At 41.2% G+C, this 11,945-nt stretch overlaps 1 protein-coding gene across 1 annotated transcript; it reads left to right on the plus strand.

Moving 5' to 3' along the window:
- Positions 1–3,143: 3,143 nt before the first annotated feature.
- LOC135721335 (proteinase-activated receptor 1-like) lies at positions 3,144–6,501 on the plus strand. The gene is made up of 3 exons (XM_065243522.2): positions 3,144–3,271; positions 3,660–3,727; positions 5,075–6,501. Exons 1-3 carry the CDS (start codon positions 3,144–3,146, stop codon positions 6,202–6,204), a joined length of 1,326 nt encoding a protein of 441 aa, XP_065099594.1. The 3' UTR covers positions 6,205–6,501.
- Positions 6,502–11,945: the final 5,444 nt, after the last annotated feature.

Raw genomic sequence — 11,945 nt, forward strand, 5'->3', positions numbered from 1 at the left:
TTTTATTGGTATTAAATTAAACGAAGTACTGTTTTAACGGGAAGTAAGGAAGACATTGCACTGTAGTGCTTAGCATTAATACTTCAATGAGCATTACTAGTCTTGTGAAACTGACTATTACTGTCACGCCTGCGTAAAGATGCTTAAAACAATAAAAAAACTTGTCGTTAGCAAATGTTCAGCAACAATCGGGTAGGCTTATTCATATTGTCACGTGTAATGCAGCATATTGAACTTAATAAAACGACCGTGGATATAGAACAGGGTTGTAAACAGCGCGCTTTTCGGCGCCTCACGCTTTTTAAACGTCAGTTTGGGTGACTTGGGTCTGAGAGGGTTGGATTATAATTTCACAAAGTCATCTGAAGCCATTCCATAGCTTAATGTGAGGGACAGAAGTCTATTTACATAAGTACATTAAAGTTAACGGAAACTAGTTCCCTCCTCCCTTAACATAACATGTCTAGATGTCTGTAAGCAATTTTCCTTGTGTTGTCAAATAGGCTAGACCTCAATATACTCAGATTTTGTCGTAGTGTATTATTTTAATATTTGTATTATTAGTAACGGTGTACTTATGGTAAATAATAACAAGCAAATTGTTCAAAATTTTGGTTTCTTCATGAGGTGTGTAACTATAGGGACGATATTACCAACTTCTTTATAAAGAAGCAAAAGTCAGGTGCAGATCAGGTCCAAACAGATCCCAGTTGTTCTATTTTTGCTGTATACTTAATACATATATAATTGTGTACATTTTGGAAAATAAACAACTTTAATTTAATCTATATACAGTGTACTTGAACACTTTGTATATTGACCCCCCAAAATAATACCTCGCCACCCCTTTGCCACCCCTGTTTTAAAAGTCTAGCTCCGCCACTGCTTTGAAAACGGACCCAAGAAACGCAAGCAAGGTCCAACCCCAAAGAACACTTACAAATCAAGTTCATATACATTAAGGTTTCTTATGAAAACATTTTAATTATTATTTACATAAAATAAACGTAATACAGCCACACAAAAACTTATGAAAATATTTTAATCGTTATTTGCATGAGAATTTTTTAACGCAGCCACACAATAAATAAAAACTATCACCACTATGATTCCCCTTATCTCATGTGTTAATATTTTTTATTGTAACAATTTATGATTTGCAAAAATAACTGTTGCATCTGTGTAGATTAGATAAGCAAAGTGTGTGCGCGTTGTGCACGCTATACATTATGGTCAAGCATGCGCCCTTAAAATAGCATAATGAACCACGCGCAAAGCGCCACTGACTTTAGACTATTTTTTTTTTGGTCAGTGGCGCAATTGTTTTTTGAAACTGCAAAATAGCATCAGGGATGGTTTGCGCCGCAACACGCCTCCTTTTTTGCGCTGAACCGCACAGGGAGCACAAGTTCATTCCCTTTGTCGACGTGCGTCTGTGGAGGGAAAAACCCGCTGTGCACCGGTGCAAAATACGAATGATACATGCGTCACTGACAAAGTCAATTGCGCTGGGTGCAAGATAGGGCCCGAGGTGATGTATTGTAAGGCCCTGTCCCAAATGATGCACTTCATGTGGACAGACACTCTTTGGTTATTGTTTGGTTATTATGCAACAGGGACTTATTTTGACAAGACACGTGCTGCACACAGGATCTCTCGATGCGCAGAACACATATTTTGATAAAAGGAAAAAACACGTGACAGGCTACATACATGTTGTGACAAACTTCGCATTGAACGCCCTCAAAAAAAAGAAGTCACCGGCTGCCATTGCACCCAAACCAACATTTATCCGTCTCTTAGTATAAGCTGTTTTTCGTGTGGATTATTCCTTTCTTTCCTGTGGGGTCTTCATTTGCATGTTGGTTTGTATTAAAATTCTGAATGTGGGCTTTGTTGGCATTAGAATAACAGCCAATTTTCCTAAATGGAGACTGAATGGATGGTGATGTCAAAATTTTAAGCCACATGAGAGATCAAGCACTTAGAGAATCAATAACAAACTCCCAAAAAAACTGGTGCAACTAATGCTTTCCAAGTAATATCACTGTCACGATTAGTCCGTGTCATGTTTTGTGTCTATTCTGATTCTTATCACCTGGACACTTACTCATTGATTGCCTGTCTTGTTTCACCTGTTTATTTGTGTGTGTGTGTGTGTGTGTGTGTGTGTGTGTGTGTGTGTGTGTGTGTGTGTGTGTGTGTGTGTGTGTGTGTGTGTGTGTGTGTGTGTATATATACCCTTGTCTCTGCCATACTCAATGCCGGATCATTGTCGCTACTTTCATGTCTGTTCCTGGTTCTTGTATTGGATGTTCCTGTGTTACCTGCCCATTGTTTTATTCCTGTGTTTTGTTTTTGTTAATAAATGTTATTTATTTCATTGTGAACTCTGCACTTGCATCCTAACTTCCTCACTCCTGCATCCCAGTTCGTGACAGAATGATCCGGCCATTCAAGGTCGCAGCGAGTTCATCAAGGAGTTCTTCCCCTAATATTTTTTTTGCCAAACCCCGATGCCCCTTGGAGCTGACTGTGAGGGAACGCTCGGAACTCCTGGACGGGCTCAAGCTAGAGGTCGCCACGCCCAATTTATTCCCCTTGGTGGTCGCGCGACACACGAGCCAGTTCCTGTGAGTACCGAATCAATTCATGTGGTTCCCCTGCTGGTTAAGTTGTCTGGTCTGGTTCCTGGGAGGTCCTCTGCCGTGCTCGATTCGGGGCTCGGAACGGACGCCACGCCCGATTATTTCCCCGGGGTGGTCGCCACCGTGTGTGAGCCCGTTTCCCCGAGATTGTGTGAGTCAACTTCCAGGGGGATCGGATCCCTGTCGGTTCCCAGGAGGGTCCAGTCATCTGCCTCGGTTCCCAAGATGGCCACTCCGGTCTTTCTGGCTCCCTGCCCTGCCGGCTTCACTCCGAGGGTCTTGCTCATGTGATACTGATTTGCTACCATGATCTGTGAAGATTATCTTGTTGGACAAAACGTGTAAGTGTCATAAACTTTTCTTAACACAGAACTTAATCCCAAAGTCTATGGAAAAATTAGTGTCCCAATAACTTCCGTGTTGGCCTACAAAACCACATCATCCCTGCAACACTAAGATCATCTTATATACTGAAGTGAAGGCACCTACTGCTACATGTACTGCTCCATACTGCTGATGAGTGTGGACAGACTACTGGCTGTGGATTTCCTCATCGTCTCTGACCTGGAGGACAATAAGGAATTAGGATATAAGGATCCTTCTTTATTTTGGGTACAAGAAAGGTACAAAAGTGTCACTGGGGCGATACGCCAGTGACAGCATAATCTATGGTGACAGTTGTAGAAATGAAAAAACAAAGCCATTATATAAGCAAGCGTGTTCTTGGCTTTCCATAAAGCTGTTTAGATAATTTGTTTTGGATTAAAGCATCTGTTTCATTAATAAATATTTTATTGTCTATTTCACACTTTCTTGTGGCATCTGTGGCTTGTATTATAGCGGCCAAATGAGTTCATTGGGGGCTAAAAGGTTGAGTGACGTCACATAAACACGGTCATATTAACCCAGACTGAATACGGACTAAAACATTCACTCTGTGTGTGTCTGTCTGAAGAAGACTCTTCAACAAGTTTCATGATTTGATTTGTTTTTGTTAAATATTTTCTCTAGGTCACTCATGGGGTTAAAAACTATCTTGTTTTTAATGATAGTTGTGCATACATGCACTGGAAAGAGCGGTAAGTACATCTTATGATTTTAAGAGCTGTGAATTTAATCGTTTTCAGATTCATGCTGGGTTATTTCCATGCAATGCTGGGTTGTTTACACTCATGGTTGGGTTAACAACCCAGCAGAAGTTTATTTATAACATGTTTTCTTTCCAATTTTTACCCAGCATTGGGACAAAAAAACCCATCAGAATTTAGAGTGTTTTATACAAAGCGACTTACATTGCATTACAACACATAAATATTTTATACTGTATGTGTGTACCTGCTATGCTGTACCACTGAGCTATACAGGAGCATGTATGTAACATTACAGTTACAGTACATATATACATTATTGTTATAAATTTTGTTCTCTTAATTTAAATAAACTACACAATGAAATTTTGGGTATTCTGTGTTTCCATATTTAATAATGACTTTTTCTTGTAGAGTTTTGCAAACTTTTACTTAAGATGTTCTTATATGTTTGCTAAACTAATGTTTCTGTGCTTTGCTCTAAAATAGCAAATGTGGGAATACATGGACCATGGTGCATTCTGACTGAACTCATACAATAACCTATACAAAATACATCAATGCATCTTTTCTAACTTCAAGTGTCCCAATCTTGTTACAGACCAGCAGTTTAAATGTTTGATAGTGTCACGAGAATGTTATTGCAGATACAAACTAAATTCTTATGTTTCTGTACTTTGCTTTTATTTGCCATTATTTGAAGTAAATCTCTAATAAATAAGATTTCCTCAGCAAAGACGTCTAGGAACAAACTGATGCTTAATGTCCAAATAGGTTGTACTTCTACTAATGCAAAAACCCTGTGTTTAAGGTGCTACTGGCAGTTTCGGTGTTTGTATGGAAATACTGTGTAGAAGGCCAAAAGACAAGACATCATCCAACAATTTCTTAGGGGTCAAAGGTAACTAAACTCATATTTTTCTCTACAAAGTATACCAATGCATCTTTTCTAAAGTCATTTCCAAATCTGTACGTACACAAACAGTTGGCATTAATCGTCAAGCTCCACACTGATGAAAATATAATACAATACAAAAGAAACATAAACATATATTTTCATACGATTTATTTTTGAAGAATTAGTTCAATAAAATTTAAATCTATGTGTGTGTGCAACGAAAACCTTGACATTCACTCTATTCACTTGTCATTTATAAAAGTTTATATTCATGTATTTTTATATTTGCATGTATATATTTTTATCAGCAGACACCTTCAGTCAAAACAGCTTAAAATTAAAGATACAGTAATATAACATAAATGTTGAAATAGAAAATTCAAGGATCATCATTCATAAGAGTTGTATGATATTGATGTTGTACTGCTGTTTATTTACAGGTAAAGAAAAACTAGAAATAGAAAGGCAAAGGTCCGTCTTAAATTCTTCTGAAGAGGAATTTCTCAACACTACACATCCGTGTAACCGCACTGATCTGGATGCAGATAAATTAATCAAAACTACACAGAATGGGATCACATACTCAATCTCAGAGAAAGCTGTACATTTCCTCAAAGGCCTGCTGGTCACACGTGTCATGCCCTCTTTCTACATCCTCCTCTTCCTCATTAGTTTGCCTCTAAACGCATTGGCCCTGGTGACGTTCACCTGTAAGATTAAAGAAAAGAAACCGGCTGTGATCTACATGTCAAACCTGGCGTGTGTGGATCTGCTCTTCACCCTGCTGCTTCCTCTGAAGATCCACTATCATCTGAACGGATCTGATTGGGTGTTTGGTGAGGTGGCGTGTCGTGTGCTAAGCGCTGCTTTCTACTGCTACATGTACTGCTCCATACTGCTGATGATGTGCATGAGTGTGGACAGACTGCTGGCTGTGGTTTTCCCCATCGTCTCTCTGACCTGGCGGACAACGAGGAATTCTGCTTACGTTTGTGCGCTGGTCTGGTCGCTGGCACTCACTGGCACGGTCCCGCTTCTCTCTATAACGCAAACTTTCAACATTGAGAATGTGGGCATGACCTGCCACGATGCATTGCGTCACGACGACCCAGCAGATCAGACGTACATGAACCTGTTCTCCATTCTGTCCTGTTTTTACTTCTTCCTGCCGCTGGTCATCACTTTGGCGTGTTACTCTGCTATTATATATGCACTCAGTGCTAAATCTGGTCGCTTAGCAACATCATCATCAACCTCAGATAAACGAGGAAGAGCCGTGATTATGACTATTGCCACAATGATAGAGTTTGTGGTTTGTTTTGCAGCAAGTAATGCTATCCTGTTGTATCACTGTGTTGTTTTGATCACAGGAGGCATCAGCGAGGAGGGAAACGCATCATATATGGCTTACATGTTAGCTGTGTGTGCAGGGAGCTCAAGTGTTTTTCTGGATCCTCTGCTGTATTACTACGGGTCGTCTCAGTGCAGACAGCAGATCAGATCTGTGTTTTGGTGGAAGAAAACTAAAAGGGTTACAAAGTTATCGAACACTCCTGAGCTGTGCATATGAAGAGAATTGTGTTAATGTGTGAAGCGCTGATTAAACACAGTTTGCATTATATTCATAATTGGATGTTCATTTGAGTATGTTAATGTAATCCTCACTGTAATGAATACTGTCTGGCTTCATGCTAACATAAGTATCTAAAAGTTAAAGCATTTAAGAAAAGTTGCAATTGTTATTATACTGTGTGTGTACCCTGTAAAACAAGGTCTATAAAATATAAAGCATGTTCACTTATTATGCTCAATGTCAGAAACATTCAAATTGTGTAAACCAAATAATATTTCAAGATTATTCTTTAAAATCAAATACTTTTGACATATATCACAAAATGTAGTTATCACATGTTGGTCTACTTAAAAAAAAAAAAAAAACATTAAAAAATAATGCCAACTAGGTGTGGTCCATCACTGTTGTTGTTAAATACGTTTCACATCAAGATTCAGTGTCATGTCACTGGAAATTAATGAATTATTGTCCTAATGTGTAGACCCACGGTCCTTACCAGAGCTCAAAATCATGATATAGGCCTACTATACAGTATACTGACTAAAAATGTATGCACAGAATGTATGTACACATATAGAAGATACTGTGTACTCTTTAAGAATATTTCCAAAGAAGACCATATTTTACTCAATCGGTAACACTTTATTTTACGACCCGCAAAGTACCGCGTAATTAAACCGAATTTACAGCGTACCTATTTGTAACAACAGGGTACCTCTACAGTACGTACTTGTAGGTATAAGGTAATAATATTTTAAGTTTGGGGTAATAAGGGGGTAAGAATATGAAGAATTATAAATTATTTATACTCTAAGTATTTTATAACAACAGGGAACCTATAGTAATATTATGTGGTATGTATGACTTAGTCAAGTCTATGGGGAAATTATGTTTTATTTTTTTTTATTGTGAATTTTTTATATTGACTACTGAATGTTGTATACAGTCAATGTCTACGAGCCACATCGGCAAATAAATATAACAGCATATCAGTTTTATTTTAGTAACCTATATTACTTGCTTTTAATAACAAAAGTCCAGCTGATTTAATGTGGTTATCTTTTTTTAAGGTAAGTACAATAAAAATAGCAACTTATTCCCTATTTACCAGGAAACTCCTACATTTGCGGACATATTTGAAGTGGTGCTTTGCAATTTATTTACTGTAAACACAAGTATTTTAGCCAAATATAATTTATGCAATGGCAAACCAGAATGAAACAACAGCAGATATCAGCTCCCGCTAAAGCAAAAGACGACTACATGCGTAGGCTACTGCGCAGGTGTAGAGCGCGCGGCCGTCTGCAGGAGGTTTGCTGGAACGCGATCCTGAGGTGAAATTTCTTTAAGAGGTTTTAAAAACGTTTTACACTGTGGAGTACGGCTGCGAGTGATGTTAGCAGGATCCGCATGCTGGATAAGGTGACTGCATGGTTTTGTTAATACATGACTCACGCATTTCAAACAATGTTTTTTCAAGAAAGTTGCCAGCTAACGGTAGCAGGTTAGCTAGCACAGCCTAAAGTTATTAACGTAACTGGCTCAGAAAACTCTGTTTCTGTCAAGGCACCGTGAAGAAACATTTACTGAAGGCTTTCATTTATGTTTTTTATATGTAATGCAGAACAGCATTTGTGAGACGACATCAACTCATCATCCGAGTGGACAAGCTAGAACACCAACAGAGGAAGCCAAGCCGCAAAAACAATGAAAAATTGTCATGACTTTTTATTTTAAATAAAGTATGTGATAATAAACATTAAGTGTTGGCTTAATTATAGTGTTATTGTTTTAAAGATGTTTTGAAATAAGTTGTTTTAAAATAAAAATAACAATATTCTGTATGTTTGTGGTATTTACCCTATAACATTTATAATAAGAGGTGAACAAAGCACCACTTTAGTTTACAGCCCGCAAATATGAGAGTTACCTGGTACATACACAGAACAATCGGGGAATAAGCCCCACTTTAATTTACAGCCCACAAATATAAGAGTTACCTGGTAACTCCTGTATACATATACAGATCAAAGAGGTACAAGTTGCTATTATTTTTATTGTGTGTTATATTTTATTTGCCGACGTGGCTTGTAGACATCAACTGTAGGCTATACAAAACACTTCATCAGGTAAGTAGCAAATATGAAAAAAAAAAATCATATTACACATAGACCATATTACCCATAGACGTAAGACATATGTCACAAGCCAGGGGCTGGCTGCTAGTGTTTAAGCCACGCCCCTTCTAAACTTCGACCTCGAGGAGGTCCCCAAAACCAACCCAATGACCAGACAACAACGAGTACAGGTAAGTATAAAAATATTCTTTATTTGTTTAAATAGTTAAAATATACGGGGGCTTGGGGAAAGGGGAATTAAAAACTAAAATCAGGATCTGCCCTCCAGGGGGCCACGGCCGAATGAATGCCAGAGGGAAGGGGGGGGTTTGCGTCGGGGAACTGGCTCCCGCCTCTGGTTCCCTCTGCCCGTGGCGCGCTCCTCTTCCTTCCTGGAGGCAGAATAAATCACAATGAGTGTTGGTATGGACTTTTCCTGTCAGTGTACCTTTATTTAGCGCACGGCGGTTCGCCGCCTATTTCCCACAGCTCCTTGCTCGTTGACTCACTCTCCTTCCCTATTCTCTCTCTCTCCACAGACTCCAGCTGGGACACAAGGACACAGTGAATCGGTTTCGAGGGTTTCTCTCACCTCCGCGCTGGTTACAACTCCCGGGTAGGTATGGCTCTCTTCACAGCTCAGTACCTCGGCACTCACTCTGACTCTCTTTCTCTCCACAGACGGCTGCTGGGATACAGGGGCACAGTGAATCGATTTCAAGACTTTCTCTCACCTTTGTGCTGGTTACAGCTTCTGGGTAGGTATGGCTCTCTCTCCACAGCTCAATATCTCAGTGTTCACGCTGGCTCTCTTTCTCTCCACAGACGACTGCTGGGATACCGGGATACAGTGAATCGATTTCAAGGCTTTCTCTCACCTCTGCGCTGGTTACAGCTTCTGGGTAGGTACGGCTCTCTCCACAGCTCAATATCTCAGTGTTCACGCTGGCTCTCTTTCTCTCCACAGACGACTGCTGGGATACAGGGATACAGTGAATCGATTTCAAGGCTTTCTCTCACCTCTGCGCTGGTTACAGCTTCTGGGTAGGTATGGCTCTCTCTCCACAGCTCAATATCTCAGTGTTCACGCTGGCTCTCTTTCTCTCCACAGACGACTGCTGGGATACCGGGATACAGTGAATCGATTTCAAGGCTTTCTCTCACCTCTGCGCTGGTTACAGCTTCTGGGTAGGTACGGCTCTCTCCACAGCTCAATATCTCAGTGTTCACGCTGGCTCTCTTTCTCTCCACAGACGACTGCTGGGACACGGAGACACAGTAAATCGATTTCAAGGTTTTCTCTCACCTCTACGCTGGTTACAGCTTCTAGGTAGGTATGGCTCTCTCCACAGCTCAATATCTCAGTGTTCACGCTGGCTCTCTTTCTCTCCACAGACGACTGCTGGGACACGGAGACACAGTAAATCGACTCCAAGGTTTTCTCTCACCTCTACGCTGGTTACAGCTTCTGGGGAGCTATGGCTCTCACGACTCACTCACTTCCCTGTTAATCAGCAGACAAAACAGGTTATACGGTAGCTTACAGGGTGGCGGGCTTACGCTGGCTGGCTATGCAATGCGTCGATTGAACAGTGGTTTGTAATGGGACGCCGGGGACCAGGACCCTCTCGGCGAACTCGTTGGTTGACAGAGGGGCGAGAACGTCACGCCGGCACACCGGGTCGAGCGCTGCCCTTTCCTCGAGACCCGTTGGTCAATCGAAAACTGGACCGGGGCGCCCTTTCGTCGAGACCTCGGGCCGGCGGATCTCTTTCGCCTCTACTCTGTGATGATGAAAAAGACACAAGTAAGGTAACAATAGTAGATGTGATACTCACACACACCGCCAATCGCACAGTTCTTCGCCGCCACTCTGTGATACTGTTAGACTGAAAACACACTACAGCATAATCGTACAGGTATTCTCTAGCGCCGTTTTTCCTCTTCGTCGTCCCGGGCCGAGTGACTGAAGGCGGGGTTACGTCAGACAAGACACAGCACTCTCACTGCAATACACAGCATTACACAGCACCACTTCAAGTGAAAATTTCTACATCCAAAGACTCACCCACCACGCTCAGTGCACACAATAGACACCCGTCCTCTTCCACTTCGCTCTGGGCGAGAATAGGTAGATGGTAGACGGCCTAGTATTTGTTTGTTGTCGTCACTGTAGCTGCTTCCACACGAGAACCCTTCGGCTCACCCACCACGCTGGTACAGGGGTAGGGCCACTCAGTCTCTCTTGAAAACACTCAAAAGGATGTATAGGTCAAATACATACAAAACACCTACTTCAAGGGATTTGGTTACTCACAATCTCTGTCTTTCTTCGTCCTGGGTTGACTTCACGCTGTAATAACTCCAGATGCATAGACAGGGCGTTTTCCAGCCACCAACACCACTTTTCCACAGGTGTATACTCACAACAGTAAGTTTTCCTCTTCCTCCGTTTCTCTCATCCAACGTCAGTGTCCGTCTAGTATTCCACCTATAAGGTCGTCGATATCCTCATTAGCATCGATCTACGATCCAAACGAGAGAGAGAGAGAGCAATACAGCGATCCAAATAGCGGATCCGGCGAGCCCAACTCGGCGCTACGATACACATCAACACACAGCGGATAACATCAGCCAAGACTGTGGTTTAAGTTGTTCTTAAATACTCTCCTGGTGTTACTCTCGTCCAATCACCCGGCGCTCCTGTTAATAACTCCCAGCTGTGTGTAATTTGGCTGCTTACAGCGTTCGCGACGCTACCGGATGTCCGGTGTTTTCTCTTACCGGTCCGGGCGGAAACATCCGGGCAGAACCAAACCTTCCCAATTTTTGGTTCCGCCTAAAAGATCGTCACTCCTGTGACACATACATACCACGTAGTATTACAATAGGTACCCTGTAGTTATGAAATACTTAGAGAATAATTTTCCATATATTCTTACCCCCTTATTACCCTAAACTTAAAATATTGTTCCCTTATACCTACAAGTACGTACTGTAGAGGTACTCTGTTGTTACAAATAGGTACGCTGTAAATTCGGTTTAATTACGCGGTACTTTGCGGGTCGTAAAATAAAGTGTTACCACTCAATCTACCCTGTGTATATTAATTTGTTATTTTATCTGTCGTAGATAAAAATGATCTCACAAGTTGCCATACTGTATGTCCACTTTCCATGGAAAAGGGTGCGTTTTTATTTACCTGTCTATCACGGTCATCGCTCTCTGCCTCAGCCATCTTGATTGTTGTTGTTATGTCCCCGGAAGTATTTGAAACTTCAAAACTTTATTGTCCACTCGAGGCCAGAAAATAAACAGTGACATAATTGATTATGGCACTTTGCTGCATCGATGCTGAATCGTGCATGCGCGCATTGCGATGCATTGCCGAATCGATTATTGTTGACACCCCTACCACACATGTTTACTTGTTGCCTATTATCTGGACTATTTAAGCCATGCTCACACTAACCCAAGGTGAAGTATTGTTAGGCCCAAATGGCGCACTTTATGTGAACTTTTAGTCTTGTGGACGTAAATTGCATGTGCTCGCTTAGGCTACGAGTCCGTAGGGTGTCCCATTTGTAATTTTTATGCTACGAAGTGTGCTCATTAGCCCCC

This window comes from Paramisgurnus dabryanus, chromosome 18 (genome assembly GCF_030506205.2).
Source record: "Paramisgurnus dabryanus chromosome 18, PD_genome_1.1, whole genome shotgun sequence".
NCBI lineage: Eukaryota > Metazoa > Chordata > Actinopteri > Cypriniformes > Cobitidae > Paramisgurnus > Paramisgurnus dabryanus.

Bases quoted from the DNA above. Each gene is read 5' to 3' on its own strand.
- LOC135721335 (XM_065243522.2), top strand. From the start codon at position 3,144: ATGTACTGCTCCATACTGCTGATGAGTGTGGACAGACTACTGGCTGTG. The intron at 3,272-3,659 runs GTACAAAAGTGT...TATTTTCTCTAG, and splicing joins TTATTTTGGGTACAAGAAAG to GTCACTCATGGGGTTAAAAA. The intron at 3,728-5,074 runs GTAAGTACATCT...GTTTATTTACAG, and splicing joins TACATGCACTGGAAAGAGCG to GTAAAGAAAAACTAGAAATA.